The sequence below is a fragment of the Vigna unguiculata genome, chromosome 8, assembly GCF_037176805.1.
Source record: "Vigna unguiculata cultivar grain cowpea cultivar isolate G323 ecotype 2 chromosome 8, ASM3717680v1, whole genome shotgun sequence".
NCBI classification, from domain to species: Eukaryota; Viridiplantae; Streptophyta; class Magnoliopsida; order Fabales; family Fabaceae; genus Vigna; species Vigna unguiculata.
Genome location: NC_140799.1, coordinates 4,803,098 through 4,820,110, shown reverse-complemented (window position 1 = coordinate 4,820,110; position 17,013 = coordinate 4,803,098). Strand labels below are relative to the sequence as shown.

At 33.4% G+C, this 17,013-nt stretch overlaps 2 protein-coding genes across 4 annotated transcripts; one reads left to right on the top strand and one right to left on the bottom strand.

Annotated features, from left to right (window-relative positions):
- The first annotated feature begins 822 nt into the window (after nucleotides 1–822).
- Nucleotides 823–3,014, top strand: LOC114193667 (chorismate mutase 2-like). Of its 2 annotated transcripts, XM_028083555.2 has the most exons (6): nucleotides 823–1,037; nucleotides 1,218–1,428; nucleotides 1,678–1,764; nucleotides 1,858–2,001; nucleotides 2,310–2,402; nucleotides 2,587–3,014. In XM_028083555.2, exons 1-6 carry the CDS (start codon nucleotides 823–825, stop codon nucleotides 2,818–2,820), a joined length of 984 nt encoding a protein of 327 aa, XP_027939356.1. In that variant the 3' UTR covers nucleotides 2,821–3,014. The 2 variants fall into 2 exon arrangements, with proteins under 2 accessions (XP_027939356.1, XP_085521597.1); XM_085665471.1 differs by lacking the exon at nucleotides 823–1,037 and having other exon boundaries at nucleotides 1,203–1,428.
- A 1,512-nt stretch (nucleotides 3,015–4,526) lies between these two features.
- Nucleotides 4,527–14,965, bottom strand: LOC114193042 (ATP-dependent caseinolytic (Clp) protease/crotonase family protein). 2 transcript variants are annotated; one of them, XM_028082735.2, is made up of 15 exons: nucleotides 14,701–14,965; nucleotides 14,527–14,607; nucleotides 14,375–14,443; nucleotides 14,173–14,236; nucleotides 13,236–13,315; nucleotides 12,025–12,108; nucleotides 11,845–11,929; nucleotides 10,813–10,898; nucleotides 10,605–10,726; nucleotides 8,824–8,884; nucleotides 6,565–6,663; nucleotides 6,380–6,481; nucleotides 6,262–6,303; nucleotides 6,032–6,181; nucleotides 4,527–4,938 (listed from the first exon to the last, which is right to left on the bottom strand). In XM_028082735.2, exons 1-14 carry the CDS (start codon nucleotides 14,824–14,826, stop codon nucleotides 6,071–6,073), a joined length of 1,212 nt encoding a protein of 403 aa, XP_027938536.1. In that variant the 5' UTR covers nucleotides 14,827–14,965; the 3' UTR covers nucleotides 4,527–4,938; nucleotides 6,032–6,070. The 2 variants fall into 2 exon arrangements, with proteins under 2 accessions (XP_027938536.1, XP_027938538.1); XM_028082737.2 differs by lacking the exon at nucleotides 4,527–4,938 and adding an exon at nucleotides 4,982–5,286.
- Between the last annotated feature and the right edge of the window lie 2,048 nt (nucleotides 14,966–17,013).

The following is a 17,013-nucleotide window of genomic DNA, read 5'->3' as shown; positions in this document are numbered from 1 at the left end:
ATCCCAAAATGTGTAGCAATTTTCATTTCCAATTTCCACCTTGTTGAAATTTTATTTTAGTAAAATACTGTAAGAACTATATTCCATTATAAAAGTAATTATTAAAATCATATATAATTTTTTTCTACTAAAAGTATAGTATATTTATTTTATTTATTTAAAACTAAAATAAAAGTGAGTTAATTATTTTTGAATATAGAATTTAAGATATTAAATTTGGGATAAAGTGATAATCTTCTGAAGCATTTAATTTTGTTTTTTCTTTATAATAATGTAATTAGATTATTATATTTATGAAGACAACATAAGGGAATCAAATCCAACTTTATGGTTCTAACTAAGCGCAAATCACGTGTTGAGACCATGAGGGCCAAGAACCACATGGCTGCTTATAGATTTCCATAAAAAAGTATAATCATTAAAGGAAACGGAAAAGGTGTAGTTAAAAAACATCATAGATCGTGTAGTCCAACAACCAATTGTTCTTTAAAATATTCACACTATTTTACTTACTTTACCATCGCTATTATAAGCAAGTACGATTTTTTTTTTATTGTCAACTTACTACAGTACTAAGAACCACTAAACACTTTTAACTTGATGACTAAGTTTTTACCAAAGGTCAACATTTTAAAATTCATTCAATTTTAACTACCTGCGGAATTGATTGAGTTCTAAAATCACATTTTCATCCATTAAGAAATCCAACACTTTTAAGTGGGTCCCAGACCGATGCATGAATTATTATGAGTTAAGAAGAGGAGATCGATGTGGGACCCACACTTTGTCTCAGGTTGTGGCAGGTTGCAACTTGGAAGGAAGATGGCAACACCAACACCCCACTTTCTTCTTTTCCCCCCACAATTTTTTTTTCTGCCCATCATTGCCAATTTATTAATCCCTTGCATTGCACGCCCTTCATCTTCCTCTCTCTCGTTTGTGTGTTATATAAAGTATAAACCTCAAAAGGGGTCTCTAATTACGTTCCAATTCCAATTCCCACAACCCCACTTCATTTCCCGCACCTTAATTCCAAGGTACGTTTCTTTCTCCACCATTTCACTTTGTCTACAATGCACATTCTGTCTTTGTGGTTTGGGATGTCAAACATGTTCGTGGATATTGTTGTGTGATAGTTCTCCCACATTAAGTTTTTCTCAAATTATGCTACTATAAATCGTGATTCTTGTGTTGACAATATGTGGAGTGAGATGCAGAATGGCGAAAGCAGAAGAAAATGTGTACACGCTGGCTTCGCTGAGGGAGCATTTGATTAGGCAAGAGGATACCATCATTTACGGTCTCATTGAGAGAGCCAAGTTTCCTTCCAATTCTAACACCTACGATGACAAGTATGCTCAAATCCCTGGTTTTTCTGGCTCATTGGTGGAATTTGTTGTTAAAAATGCGGAGGACGTTCAAGCTAAGGTACTATTTACCGCTATTGCCTTATCATTACTTAGAACACCAAAGTTCTCAGACAAAACATTCCTAGTAGCGTGCTATTTCAAGATGAGGGCCATCTGTGAAATTTTCTGCATCTGTTATGAGTTATTTATGACCATCATAAGTGTAATAAATCTGTGCTAGTCATCAGCATGAGTTGTTCTTATTTTCTGTATTCTGTTATTTGAATTTGAAAGAATGTTAAGTCTAAAATAATAGAATGAATTACAGGCTGGAAGATACACAAACCCTAAAGAACACCCCTTCTTCCCTGAAAATTTACCACCATCAAATGTTCCATCTTACCCCTTCTCACAGGTAATTCAGTCATGTGATACCATTTTCCAATTTCCATAATTCATGAAATTTAGATGATAAAGGGTCTCTCTGTTAACTTAATTCCATCTTTAGTTTTTGCATCCTGGACCTGCTTCAATTAACATAAACAAGTCAATCTGGAAAATGTACTTTCAAGATTTACTTCCATTGCTTGCTACTTCGGGTGATGATGGCAACTATGCGCAAACTGCTGCTGCTGATCTTTCATTACTGCAGGTAATATAGCTCTTATGTTCTTTAGAAACATCTTTATGAACGAATTCATGTGGAACAATCTTTACAGCTCAACTCAACTATTGTTTCGTGCATGTACTCTGGCCATTGTTCTTTAGTGACATAAGCTACGAAGAGTAGATTCTGTGTCTATTCCTGCTTTGGACATGAAAACATAAAGATACAATCACACAATTATACACTACTAAGCAGTTTTTAGAAAAGTTAAATGCAAGTTCTCTAACTTGAGAACTTGCTAGTGTCATAACTGAGTAATGAATCTGACAGTTCATTCTATAAAATATTTGCAGGCTATCTCAAGTAGGATTCACTATGGAAAGTTTGTGGCTGAGGTGAAATTCAGGGATGCTCCTCAAGACTATGAGCCTTTAATTCGAGCTAAGGTATATATATGTGTGTGTAGATTGCTTTGTGTTGGCTTGGCTTGGCTTATTTAGTTCCATGATTTCCATCATTCATGTATCTATTTTATGGTCATTTTATAATTTGAGTTTTGGCCTATTCACTTCCACAAAACTGCATTATAAAACAAGGGTTGTTTTTCATTTGAGTGGTAAATTTTTGCAGGATAGAGAAGGTGTGATGAAATTGTTGACATTTACGGACGTTGAAGAGACAGTGAGGAAGAGGGTTGAAAAGAAGGCCACAGTGTTTGGTCAGGAAGTAAGTCTTGACAGTGATAATGATGGCAATGGAAAACGTAAGTTTGATCCAACAGTGGCTTCTCGTTTGTACAAAAATTGGATGATACCTCTCACCAAGGAGATTGAGGTTGAGTACCTCTTGCGCCGTTTAGACTGAAGGCATTTGAATCCAGTCAGAGTTTAGAAAGAACAAAACATTAATATGATGTTGTTTCATTGATTAAGTATGCTCTTAATTAAGTGATACTTTATTGCTGTTTTAGCATTTTTTATATGACTGACAGAAAGTTATTGGAAATCATGAATTTTGATGGATTCCATTTATGTTAAGAGACGAAGATAAGTTAGGCTCTGTGACTCGCTAGTTGTAAACTAGAGCATACTTTTTGAAGAAGTAAACCAGGCTTATACTTTCATGAAAGTCTATTTGGTTGAAAACTCAGGTCTTTCTTAGATTATTTAAATAATCTTTTAAACCTAACAGATCAATCTATTTAAGCGAATATATTATGTTTGTATTATTACATTAAAATTATTAAATGTTTCTCAAGTAATATATTTCTTGACTTCAGAAAATATATTTTCAAACTAGAATATCAACCCATTTTTTTGTCTAGTTTACCATGGTTATTAGAATACTTCAATGCATGATAATTAAAACTTAACTAATAATCTTGAAATTGAATTGTGTGCATGATAGCATGTTTTTCACGATAGACAGTATTTTTCTTAACTTCTAAGAGTTAATTTTAAAAAATAAACGAATTAAATCATATAGATGTCTTTTCAGGTGAATAAATAGGATTCGCAGAAATAAAAATGGACGGGATGAATTTTATTTTTGAAATCATCTATATCCCACCCAACCAAAAGTTGTCATTTGTTGAAATTCAATAAAAGAATAAATTTTAATTTTAATTTGATCAAATTTAGTAAAAGAAATTGTACAAAACTATATATTCCATTATAAAAATAAAAATAATTATTAAAATCATACGCAATTTTTTACTAGAAGTCTAATATATTTATTTTATTTATTTAAAACTAAAATAAAAGTGAACTAATTATTTTTAAATATAAATTTAAGATATTAAATTTGGGTTAAAGTTATAAGCTTCTGAAGCATTTAATTTTGTTTCCTCTTTATAATAATTGATGAAATGATTAATTTTATGAAGACAACATAAAGATAACCAAAGACAACATGTTGAGACAGTAAGCGCCAAGAACCACATGGCTTGTTACAGTTTTCCAAAAGAAAGCATAATCATTAAAGAAAATAGAAAAGGTGTAGTTAAAAAATATTAGGTGTTGTACAGTCCAACAACCAATTATCTTTTAAATATTCACACTATTTTACTTCCTTTAACATCACTTCAAACAAGTACGAATTCTAGTCTTACAGATTTATTTTTTTTATTGTCATCTTACTACAGTGCTAAGAACCACTAAACATATGTTGTACCTCGCTTCATGCCTTTTCAGTAATGAATCCTAACGGTAATGAATTAACGTCACGGGAAATATGTTTCAATTTTGAGCTGGGGTAGTGTACCAAAAACATCTTTGTTCAGAGAAAAAGGCATAGAGATCACTACAACGACTTTTCTCCTCTCTTTTTTTTTCTCGGGGCATTCAATGAAGGACAAGAACTCGATGTGCGTAGTTTTCTAAAAATAGATAATTACGGTCAACAGTTTTCTTACAACTACACTGTAATACATCTATTAGAAAAAACATGGTGCCAACGTGAGCAATCAGTTTAAATTAAAAAACTATTCAACTTTGGTGCACTATGCCAAATTTGACAGAAAATATGTTAGAATAAATTAAAAAATGCTGACTAAAATAAGTTAAAAAGGGTTCATAACAAAGCCTTTTTATAAACTTCATAAAAAATCTTCTGATGTACGCTATAATTAAACAAGCAATGACATGTCCACTCAAAGAAATTCCAGACAATGGACATTGTCTTCCCTGCCACTGGTCATGGCTCGCTTTACTGATTAGGGTTTTCAGACAGCTGGGATTTCAATATAATTGAAATGGGAGTAAACAACGAAAGAAGCATATATGATCCTTTCACTAGTATTATGGAGCCAACATCAGACTACACACATCCAATGACAATGATAATAATTTCGAACATTGGGAAGTTCATCAGACAAGAACCGTTGATGGCGAAAGTTTGGTCGAAGCAGGTGAATACCACAGTCCAAGGTGCATCTGCCGACTGCATCAACGCCTCTTCGTCCGGAATTGTTTATAAAATAATCTACAGTAGATAGATAAATCACTGCTTGACTTGCGAAAAGATGTAAAACTCAATTAAAAAATGCATATAATCTATAAAATAAAGGTTTACAAGCCTCCCACAGTTAGCATTAAGCGTGCATATATAAAATTTTCATCCTCCTAGTGACCACTTCTATTTAGGGGTAATAACAAGTTGACATTTCCACAGGAGACAGTTAGGAGTCCCCACTTCAGGTAGGAAGGAAGAAAATCTACATGATGTGATGCTTAAGCCCTAAATTCTCCTGCCCAATGGACTAAACTTTTGACTTTTGGATTAGATTTTCCTCTTTGCCCAAGACAACAATTAGTACTTTCATCCGAAAACCTGTAAAATAAACTATGCTAGATTAAAAAAAAAAACCCAAATTGAAACAGATCAAGTTCTACATAAACCGTTTTAGCTGTGGCTCAAAGCTACTCAGACCGTGCTTACTCATGGACACACCTGTTTTAAAAAATAATTACTACAATTTTAAAATGCATTACTAAAAATGGACATGGGTTAAATTTATAATACATGTAAAAATTCAAATTAAATTTCCTTGTACTCGTTTTAAAAAATCTATTTATTTCACACACACAGACTGAACCGTTTTAGCTGTGGCTCAAAGCTACTCAGACCGTGCTTACTCATGGACACACCTGTTTTAAAAAATAATTACTACAATCACACACACACACACATAAAAATAAAAATGGGCCAAAATCATTTCTTTTTGCCCATTTTGGATGGCCAGACCCAACTGGCCCTATTTTTCACTTGCTCATTGGATCAATCCAGACCATACTCATTTTCCTTGCCCTCACATATTGAATAAAAGAATTATTTTATTCAGGACTCAAAAGTCTTGAGATTAATGGACTAGACTTTTAGATTAGCTTATGCTTAAGTGCAAACAGTGAGAAAATTAGATGGCGTACAATTTCACGAAAGAGCGGTAGTAGTAATTCAACTACCCCTCCCCACCAAATATATAAGTGTGGGTTCCACATTTTTATACCAATACAACAAACATTGTTAAATATTTCCAATGAAGCTTAAGCACAAAATTAGAATTTATTTGCCTTACCATTGCTAGTGAGGATAATTGCTTAGAGGTATGGTAGTTTCACATGTAAGGTTCTCTCAAAGCCGTCGGCAGCACTAGTTCAGACTCTAATGGAGAGAAATAGTAGTCAACCATGTCCTCTGATATTTCTTTTAAACTAGGTGGATCCCACTGCAATTTTGGGAATGAAATGCTTCACATAATTTCCCACAAAAGGTATTTAACAGACGCTTAAGACAAAATAGATATACCTTTGGTGCAAAATCTTTATCAACCATTCTTGCTCGAACACCCTGCATAAAGAATGAGTAAAGTAAAATAAAAAAGAAAATAAAATTGTTTACAGAAAAGATACAGAGAAATCATTACCTCAAAGAAATCGGAGGAAACATTCTTAGAAATTCCACGTAGGGACATACGGTACTCACGTACGAGACATTTATCGAGAGTTTCAAATCTACCTTCACGTATCTAGAATAAGTAGAGAAGAAAGTAAATGCAGAAGACAAAGACCTTGAAAGGGAAATAAGCATGCAAGGGAAGTGTAAACTCACAGATCGTAAGATAACTTTTAAACTCAATGGGGAGGCTTCCCTTATTCTCCTAAGAGTAGTCGAGCACCAATTGTCATAAGAGTCGACAGCCTCTTTCTCCTGGCAGAATAACAATCCATTTTGAAAAGGTAAACCAAACTATCAAAAAGCAGTGTAATTAACCACCAGATGATGGAAAACATCAACAAATTCATCACCTCTTTCTTCTAAAGAAATAGGAAATGTTCAGTTAACTGCCTACTTATCTGCCTGTTGTTTTAAATTTAAGGAAACCCCGTTACTCCTTTCTGAAAAAGTTTGAATAAGGTTCCTTCTTCCAAAATCACTATTTTCAGTATATTGAGGTCAGGGAGGGGGTAGAAGATAAAAACAGATACTATGGAGTTGTTCTGTCTCCAATTGGATTGTTGATCAAGATATCATCAATATTGAAATTTCGTTATGTAACAACCCAAAATGCTATACGTTGCCTGTATTTTATGTCGCCTTGGTGTTCCGAGTACCTTCTTCAACTGGAGAGTGGAACGTAGAAAAGAACCAAATTCTTGTTATTTTAGATGAAATTATCGTGATTTAAGGAGACCATAGCTATGGCTACAGACAAGTTATGACACTCAGATGGACTTCCCAAAGAAGTCAATGTTGTAGAAAAAGAGTTTAGTTTATATAGAGTATTGCAAAAAGCTTTTTGAATCTTCCAGAGAGAGATAAGAGAACACGGTGCTAATGCGAGAACAAAATTGACATCCTTAGGCCACAAAGGGACGAGAAGATCTCATACTAGCATTGTGCTCATTAATCTTTCTTTGGAAGATTCAAAAAGCTTTTTGCAATACTCTATGAACTAAACTTTGTGATGATTTTTCACCTAACGATGCTAATAAAATGTGAACTTTAAATATGAAAATGGCGAATGTGTCATTATATGTTTGTATGTGGATGACATGCTAATCTTTGCTACATGCATTGATATTGTCTATATAACAATTGTTTCTAAGATCTAAATTTGAAATGAAAGACATGGTTGAAGCCAATGTAATTTAAGGTGCTAGAATCATAAGGAAGGGAATAGTATATTACTATCCCAAAAACAATACACTAAGAAACTCTAATTAAAGAAAAATAGGGAAGAATCTATTTCTCAACCTCAATATGCCCAAATAATTAGGAGCTTACTGCAGTTAATGATCTTTTCTAGACCAGACATTGCTTATGCAGTAGGTACACTCAATGTCCTAATCAGGAACATTGGGATGCACTTGCAAGACTTGTGAGATATCTAAGAGGTTCAATGGATTATACCATTGAACATAGTAGATTTCGCGCTGTACTAGAAGGGTACAATGATGCTAACCGGATCTCTGATTAAGATGAGACAAAATCCATTAGTGGTTATGCATTCACACATAGGGTGGTGTGATTACATGGAAATCAGTCAGGCAAACAATTATTGCAACAGCGGAAGCTCTATCAAGAAAGCCCGACGACGACTCTAACAACAACTCTGACGCGGGTCAAGCGAAGGTCCAGCATGGTCCGGCGAAGGTCAAGTGACAGATCCAACAAAGGTCCGATGAAGGTCCACTGAAGGTTCAACAGCAACTCCTATGGATAGTCAGGTGCAAGAACGGACAAAACCACAAGTTGGATGCACTTCAGGCAATCTGAATATTTAATGGAAATGGGTGCACTTCAAGCAACCCTAAAAGGAACAGTAACTAAGACACTGAGGAAGAAATGCGAAAACAGGGTTCCCAAGATCAGGAGCTTTGATACCAACTAGAAAAAGAAAGAAGATTGTTATTCAATTGATTCATTTGAAACAGCACATCAGTCTCTATATATAGAGAACTCTAACCCTAAAATAATAATTACAAAGAGATCTCTACAATCTTCTAACCGCTTCTATTACTTTCTAGTAATAAATTTAATATTCTACAACTTCTCGTAATACATTTAATATCCTACTTACAATATTTTTTATGGTAATTAATCATAAACTGTATAAGATAGATTTAATCTGTATAGTGCCCGGCCTAAAATACAAGTTTGATAAAGGAAATTTTGTCAGAAAACAGAAAAGCAAAAAACAGATACTTGAGAATGAAAAGAAAAAAAGCTTTAGAGACTAATTTTTCCCCAGATCATTCATGTGTGTGTGTGTGTGTATATATATTCACCAAAAGATGTTAACTTTTTTTAGTTTCAACTCTCTCTGGACTAACCAAACATAATATAGAGATTTAATACGATTCTTACCAGAGCTTCAATAATTTCCTCCACAGTGTCGTGACTAAAACATCTGTCAATAGTATCAATCCTATGTCAAGAAAGAAAGAAACACTCAGAAATTGAAAATTAGTTCAAATTAAAATGTTTAAGAATTCTATTTCAATAGCACCTGTACAATTGTTAGATTCATTTCTATTTTTTAGATTCATATATCATTAATTTCCGTATATAAATATAAATGTAGTAACATTTTAGTATCAAAATATGATAACACCTCGCTGTTGAACTTGTTTTATTCATGATAATCTTTCTCCAAGTCAAGATAAGACGTCTGCCCCTGTTATCATGCATGTATTTATGGGATTCTGTCATATTAAAAACGGGTATTGATGTTACTGTCCTCACACATTGGTTCTGTTTCATAGCATATGGTTCCGTGATTCCTTATCTCTTCTCAACTTCGTTAAGCATACTTATTATTTCTGAGTACTAAATTTCTATATTACGAATAAAAGGAACACATGCAGATTATACTCTCCTATTTTTCAATTTTCAACACCTCCATCACTCACTTGACTGACAAATATTCACAAATCTTCAGACGATAAGTAATAAAATAAAAGACTACAATGGACTGGAGCAAATTAGAAACTGAAAACAAACAATACTCAAGAAAGAGATGGAAAGGAATGATGATTAAAGGGGGACAGTTGGAATACCAAGTATTTCGGAAAATTAGCAATTAATGGTAATTATTATGTTAATAATAAACCAATTTTAAGGTAACCAAAACAAAATTTCTAAATTAATACCTTAAATTACCAATAGGAAAAAACTCTTAACGGTATAAAATATTCTTTACTGGCCTTAAGTGTTTGGGGGCCTTAGGTAATTGCCCCAATTGCCAACACCCTACATAGCCCTAATTCAAGGTGGAAGGCGAAGAGTGACAAGTACACAGCAGTTCAGCACAAGCATAAATTAATCCACACAAAAACTAATAAAAAATAATAACCATACAGACAGTCATTCAATTTCCTAATAAAACAGACCCTTATTTATTTTCAGTATACAGCAATAAATAGTGAAGCATCTATTACTAGCACATCTGGAAGTAGAAATTTAATAATTGAAAATATTATATTTTCCCAAATAAAACACTTCATCAAAGCGCCCTTATGCTGTTAAAACACACTTCAACAAAGCGCCCTTACGCTGTTGAGGTATGTTTCTCTACTGACAGCTTCAAAAAACGACTACTTCATGTCACCAGCTGAATAATAAAAAATAAGCAAATATAAATCCGAGAGGATTTCATCATATACATATTTCAAGAAGAAATATCATCACTAACGAGTGTTTATTCACTCTTGCATTTTTTTCAGAATACTAATTTTTTCAGTTCGATCACAGTAACAAACTATTAATAAAATCTAAAGATTCTGGTAATGAATGCAAAAACGGGTGTTTCCTAAAGGCTTTTAGTCTCCGTAATAAAATCATTCATTCAACCAAAAAAACATCTTTTAAAATTCTTCCAATTACTTAAAAACCAGCTTTAAATGACTTATATGTTTACCATATATATATAATGCTTTTGCTTTGATAATAAATTCTACCTATATCTCTTTTAAAGGCATTGGTTAACATTTTATCTAGGATTTATGATGGTTGACTTTAGCAATTATTTGAACAGAAGTTTATGGATCGATAGGAGCAAAACTGAGATATATTCATGACCCCCTCCCAAAAAAATATATACCTCATAAACCCTCAAACGAAATAAGGACAAGCTTGTGCAACACTACCTGTGAAGGACACTGCTCTTATCTGGATAAACAATATCACCATACTGTGCAAGGGATGCCTCAACAACAGAAGGTTCATCTGTGATTAGTTTACCGAGGTGTTCTTCAAGCAAAGCAAGCCTCTGTCAGGAGAAGACAAATAATATAAGCAAAGCAAAAGTAGGTCAAAAGATAGAACAAAGAGACACATGAACAGAGAAAAACATACTGCATTTAATGAATAATGAGTAGCAAGGCCGCAGGCAATCATTTCAACACCATTAAGCTTATCTCCTGTAAGGGCCAAGTATTCCCCTGTGCAACATAGTATAAAATAAATAAATTTCTTGGAACCATTTTCTGCAAAGACTATTAGAGCAAGTTTAAAACAATAGTTAAATCAAGAATATTCCAATGCTCTTGAAAGAAAATGGTTGTATAAATATTCAGTAGGAAATGTCTTTAGTAAAGCCAATTCGAGCTATGCAGGGGGGGTTGGGTTGCAGAAACTAATGGAATCTTGAATTCTAGAAAAGATAAGATTTTCATATACAAAATATTTGCAACGAAAAAAACCATTTAGCTTTGAAAAGAAAAAATAGTGTGATCAATAGTCTATAATATTAAAAATAATAAAAGTAACAAAGAATATGAAAACAATAATAATTTTTTCATAATAACATCCGTTTAAACATTCTGTGACAAATTTGCACAGATGATACTACGTAAGTACCACATCAAATATCGTTCCTTACGAAAAAAGTTGGTGTATCTAGTTAAATAAAATAAGAAAAATATATTTTTTCCTGAAATTTGAACTCTCAAAATACTTTAGTATTGGAAATATAAAAATTCCAAAGCAAAAAAAAAATCAACTTATATCACTGATTCTATATCCTGTTGATACTAATCAGGGAAGTTTTCGGCAATAAAGCAATCATTTTGTCCAATTTCTGGACCAGATCTAAACCTAAGGAAATAGAATGCAGATACCTTTCAAAAGTTTAAGAACCATTTTCAAGAAAGGAATTGGGTTCTTTTAGACAAAATGAAAATTACCTTCCACAGAAAATATTTTCTATAAACATTTCTCTTCAACTTTGTGTAGTTAACTTATTGAGGATTAGTTAATGATTTCTGTTCCAGTTTTTTTAAATGACACATTAATGCATTTTAAAAAAACTATATATATCAGTAAAATGCGCATCAAAACTGTTACACAGGAGTCCAGCTCTAAAATAGCATGCAAAATGTACATTACCCAAGTAGCCAGGTAGCCGAGACAAAATATAAGAAGCTCCTGCATCTGGATGGAAACCTATTTGAGCCTCTGGGTGAGAAAAAAACTGACAAGATTAAGCAGAAAAAGGTTTAGCTGCCTGCACTTGTTTCAAATATAAAACAATTCATTGAGTGATGAGCTAATGAAGAAATCACATACAGTTTTATCTGTTACAACACGAAACATCCCTGGTAGAGAAATTCCAGATCCACATCCCATTGTTATTCCATCCAAAATTGCCACCTACATAAATGCCAACAAAATCAACATTAAGGTATCAAACAAGCTTTTCACAATAAGAAACACACTCAAAATTCATCGTATAGAAAAGACATATATTGTAACTCGTTATGTTGTGATACTATCCATAACCTTACAGTATATGATAATATTAACATACACAATCAATGGATGAGAAAACGTACTAGCCTAATTATCTTGCTAGTTGCTTTAAATTCTACACAAATGGGTGTGTTTAATACTTCATCTTATTTTCAATTTAAAGAAGGATTTGGTTCAACCATGAAGAAAATTTCAACTCGACTCATACTAAATCTTCTCTTTTTCATAGCCTCTTATTTCCAGTAATAGATTACATTTGTGCCATTGCTATAGAAATTCACTCATGCTGATGCAGGAACCATAAATTTATTTGTGGTAAATTTATTGATGGCTAAATGGAATTTAAATTTATTTGAATAAATTTTAAATTTATTTGCTTTAAAATTGAATATTGGTTAAATTTATTTGTTAGTCTCTACATCTACACTATTTGGAAATTTTCAATAGGTTACACCTCTAAAGTTTTGTAATGGGGATAAAGAAGCCTAGTTCAGTAAGCTTCACAAATTAATCAAGGGAGAGAACGAGAGGGGAATGGCAAGGAAAAAGTTGTAGATTGCGTGATGTGAGAGAGCTGACAACAGAAAATGTCAGACCCTGGTTTCATCACTTTGAGGTAGGAAACATGTAAAGAGAGGATGTAAGAGATGAGATCTAAAAGTGAGTTCTAGTCATGCAAGAGACCAGAAGATCAATGTCAATTGGCTTTTAAATTGCAATGGAGGCAGACTCGCCAACTCAGCTTTGAGTTAGTTTGAGCATTCCCACCAGGTTTATCCAAGTTCACCAAGAGACAATTTCACCACTGCTTCAGCTCAATTAGCAGCAGTCAACTTGAAAACTCATAACCTGGAGAAGTTTACAAGTTGACACTGTAGCTTAAAACCATGCCTAGCATTATCAATATTGGTCCACCGGAGAGTGAAGAACATAAGCAAAGATGAATTATGTTTGGTATATATCAATTCCTCAAACCAAATTACTCAATATCTCAAACAGAACACTTTTAGCAATTATTCAAAACTTACATGTGGTTTAAGATAAGTCCCTTGAAGATATACAAATGAATATAATGTTTTGAAAAACTGTTCAGCTTCGTCGGCATTTCCTGCTCATTACAAAATTAAAAATGTCATCACTCACGCAAATGTAAAATGCACCTTTGATGAATAAGCAACTGAAAATTAAAAGTGACCAACGCTAATTACAGATCATGATACTAACATGACATTACTGTCTTAATCTGCGCAACCCATCTGACCACAATTCATTACTATAAGAGTATCTCAGCAATATTTTCTTTTTTACTAAAAATTTGGGTCAATCAACCAAAGCACATGAACCTCTTATCACCACCTTGCAATAGGACTCAGTCTGAATGTGATTCAGGAGTCCTATGTTGAAATAATACTTTTGTTTTTTAGTAAACAAATATTATTAAAATGAAAACAAAAAAAATTAAAACACGAGGACAAGATACACCCAGCCAGCAAAGACGAAAATGAAAAGACTTGAGATACAGAGGTCATTAGCATAGAAAAGTGATCTGGTCCCTTGGCGTCATCTACCTAACCATATATCAAAAGTAGATTTTATAAAGCTACTAAAACAACTTCTTTTATATAGAAATTGGAAGATGACATGTATAACAAACAGTAATCAGATCAAATACTCAAAAAAAGTGAAAACTTATTTAAATGAACTTGATGTATTCAGTTGAAAGATTGAATGAAATAGAGAAAACAGTTTATGCAGCGGCAGTGCAACATTATCATAACAAATTGTGATGCTTGATAATTTTGTTGACTTTAATAATCACTACCTCAAAATTCATACCTACCATCACTTCTGATTGATTACCAGAGTAAAAGTTTTCACATTGAGAGTGCTTAGAAATTAAACTAATGAAACTAAAAAGACAATATACTTGCTACTTAATTAATAAAATATTAATATACCACTGACCTTCATTGAGTGTGTGATACAACCTAAGAACATCTGCACCAGAACAGAAAGCTCTGCCACTACCCTTCAAAGCATTCAATATAGAAACTCAAAGAATGACCAATATCCATAAACATAGTAAAAGGAAAAGAATGATGAATTACAATATCATTATGTCGTTTAGTTCATTGGTAACTTAGTGCCGTGAAAACAACAGTGATACCTTCATCAAAACAAATCCAATGTCAGAGTTCTCTTCCCACGAATCATACAACCTCTTCAATCGACCAACCTGCGAAATGCAAACGACTCAGCCTTTACCTGAGACAAACGTACTCAAAACACGGAAAGAAAAAGGAAAAAACGACGCCGTACCATGGACGCATTGAGCGAGTTCAGCGAAGAAGGCCTGTTGAGAATAGCTGCTCGTGATTTTGCTCTTCCTTCGACTAGAATCTGGAGTCAAACAACGACGTCGCAAATTGAAAGGCAAAAAAGCAAAGAGAAAAACACAGAGAAAGCGCACACGAGAAATGTGAGTAATGTGACCTGCTCCTGAGAATCGTCATCGTCGTGCTCTGCGTAATTTGGTTGAGCAGAGAAAGCTCGACGATAAGAATAGAGAGTGCGAAGTGAGGTCCTTGTTTGCGGTAGCAGAGCTTTGAATGTCTGCATCTTCGATTCGCTTTCTTGTTCCTAGTTTTTGCGTGCGGACAAGGTGTTTGATGTATGAACGTCTAGTGTTATTCGGATACGAAGCTCGTGTTCTGAAGTGGAAAGAACGTTTTTCCCTCGGCAACCCACAGAGATCCAGAGGGTTTTAGAGGCCCATATTCATAACCCGAATTGTACATAGGGTTTATTCGGGGTGCAAAAAGAAGTCCCCTTGCATGGGTCACTATGCTTTTTTTATGTGCCCAGAAATAAATAGCGACTCCCTCAACTTTTTTTTTTAAAGTATAACAATGGATAAGAAATAACATAACAATATTATTGAATAATAAAAATAAGGTTAAAATCTTTATTTGGTTTTAATTTATTTTAATTATTCAATTTGATCTCTTTAATTTTTTTTAATTAAATCTCGATTTTTGTTAAATCAATTCAATTAAGGTAGATTGAAGTTTATGATATTTTTTTACATGTCATATGTCAATTTGTAATATTTTTAAGTTTTTTTAGTTATTTTCTTTTTTTTTTGTTGATGTATCAATTTGCTGTCATGTCACGTGATAAATTTTGACTTCACATGACAATTCCTAGTATTTTCAAGTTTTTTGTTGTATCAAATCATTGTCGTGCCATATGACAGTTTTGGTATCATGTGACAGTGTCATGATTTAGTGTCAACACCACATGACAGTGTTTTATATTCAATTTCGTCCTTATATATGAAATTTTGACACAATTAAGTTCCAGATGTTTTTAATGAAAATATGTTGTCCCTCTCCAAGATGGAAACTAATTTGGTACCATTTTGAAGAGGAACAAGGTTGTTTCATTTTAGAAAAATATTAAGACTTTATTAATTCAATCTTTTAAATATAAAGACTAAATTGAATACAAGACATTATCACTCACATGTAATGTTGACACTGTCTGTCACATGACACAACAATGACCTGACATCTTTGGCTTATGACCAGTAGTCTGGTAAAGATTCCAAACTCAATCTTGTCAACTAAACACGAGGGTTGTACTCGTTGCAGGTAGGGGTTGGCTCACCACGGGTTGAGCTAAAAATAGACAAGCACAACCGTTTGACTCACCTTTTTTTAAGTCATAAATTTTGCAACCTAGACCAATCCACCACGGGTTAGTGAGTTGGCTCACTGATAAATTTGTTCTTTTGCAATTTAATTTTTATATTTATTGCATTACAGTGAGAGTGGATTTACTTCATTTATTTCTTATAACAATGGAATTAAAGTGTTCACTTAATTCTCAAGATATTATTATAAAGGCAAAAGTTAAAGATTAAAGTATCAACATACATTACATAAATATTATTCAGATATATATTAAATATTTTAACTATTCAAATATCATTGATCAACATACTAATATTTAAAAATATCAAATTGTGAACATATATTTTTAGAAGTAGTAAATAATTATAATAAAAAAATAAAAATTGTAAAAAAACATATTGCGTTGTTGTTGGTAGGTTACGAGTAAACCCACCTTCAACCGACTCGAACCCATTTAACCTATGAGTTAAGTGAGTTGGGTTTAGTTCAACCTGCTTTTGAAAAAACTGAAATTTTCTCAACCCAACCCGACTCGAACGTATGGTGAGTCAGATTGGCTCACGGGTTGGAACCCATTTTGACATTTATAGTTGTTGGACTTAACCTAACACCTTACGGCACAAGCTGACGACATTAGTGCACCACTTGTGTTTCTGTTGTCGTAAGCACCCCTCTCTTTGAAGAGGATTCGCGACATGTCAAGCCCAGGTAAGGTTCTTCACTTTGCATCGAATTAAACCACATGCTCCAATGCTTATGTGGACAACTGCTAATTCCTTTGACTTTCATTATTGCGAATGTACTCCCAAGGTGGGATGCTTAACACGTTATCTATAGCATTGCATGGGTCGATATGCATAGCACTTAGTATCCATTGTTTACAACTAAGACTACTAGGATATCTAATCTCATTCGTTCCCTAACTTTCGTCTCTTAGTGTCAGTATCGACCCAGTAGAGTGCTTTGGCCATTGGTGTTCTTTTCATCTACGCATTTAATTATTCCACCAAAAATTCTCTCTGCCTCTACCGTACTCCAACTTGGAGTTTCATAGCTTGTCCAAGGTTGAGACCTAAAATTTGACGACGAATTTAAAAAGTCACCTACAAAT

Excerpts from the sequence above, each read along its gene's own strand:
- LOC114193667 (XM_028083555.2), top strand. The coding sequence starts at position 823 with ATGGCAACACCAACACCCCACTTTCTTCTTTTCCCCCCACAATTTTTT. Across the intron at positions 2,002-2,309 it reads CTGATCTTTCATTACTGCAG|GCTATCTCAAGTAGGATTCA; the intron begins GTAATATAGCTC and ends AAATATTTGCAG. Across the intron at positions 2,403-2,586 it reads AGCCTTTAATTCGAGCTAAG|GATAGAGAAGGTGTGATGAA; the intron begins GTATATATATGT and ends AAATTTTTGCAG.
- LOC114193042 (XM_028082735.2), bottom strand. The coding sequence starts at position 14,826 with ATGCAGACATTCAAAGCTCTGCTACCGCAAACAAGGACCTCACTTCGC. Across the intron at positions 14,237-14,374 it reads TTGGATTTGTTTTGATGAAG|GGTAGTGGCAGAGCTTTCTG; the intron begins GTATCACTGTTG and ends AATGCTTTGAAG. Across the intron at positions 6,664-8,823 it reads AGGAAATTATTGAAGCTCTG|GAGAAAGAGGCTGTCGACTC; the intron begins GTAAGAATCGTA and ends TTATTCTGCCAG.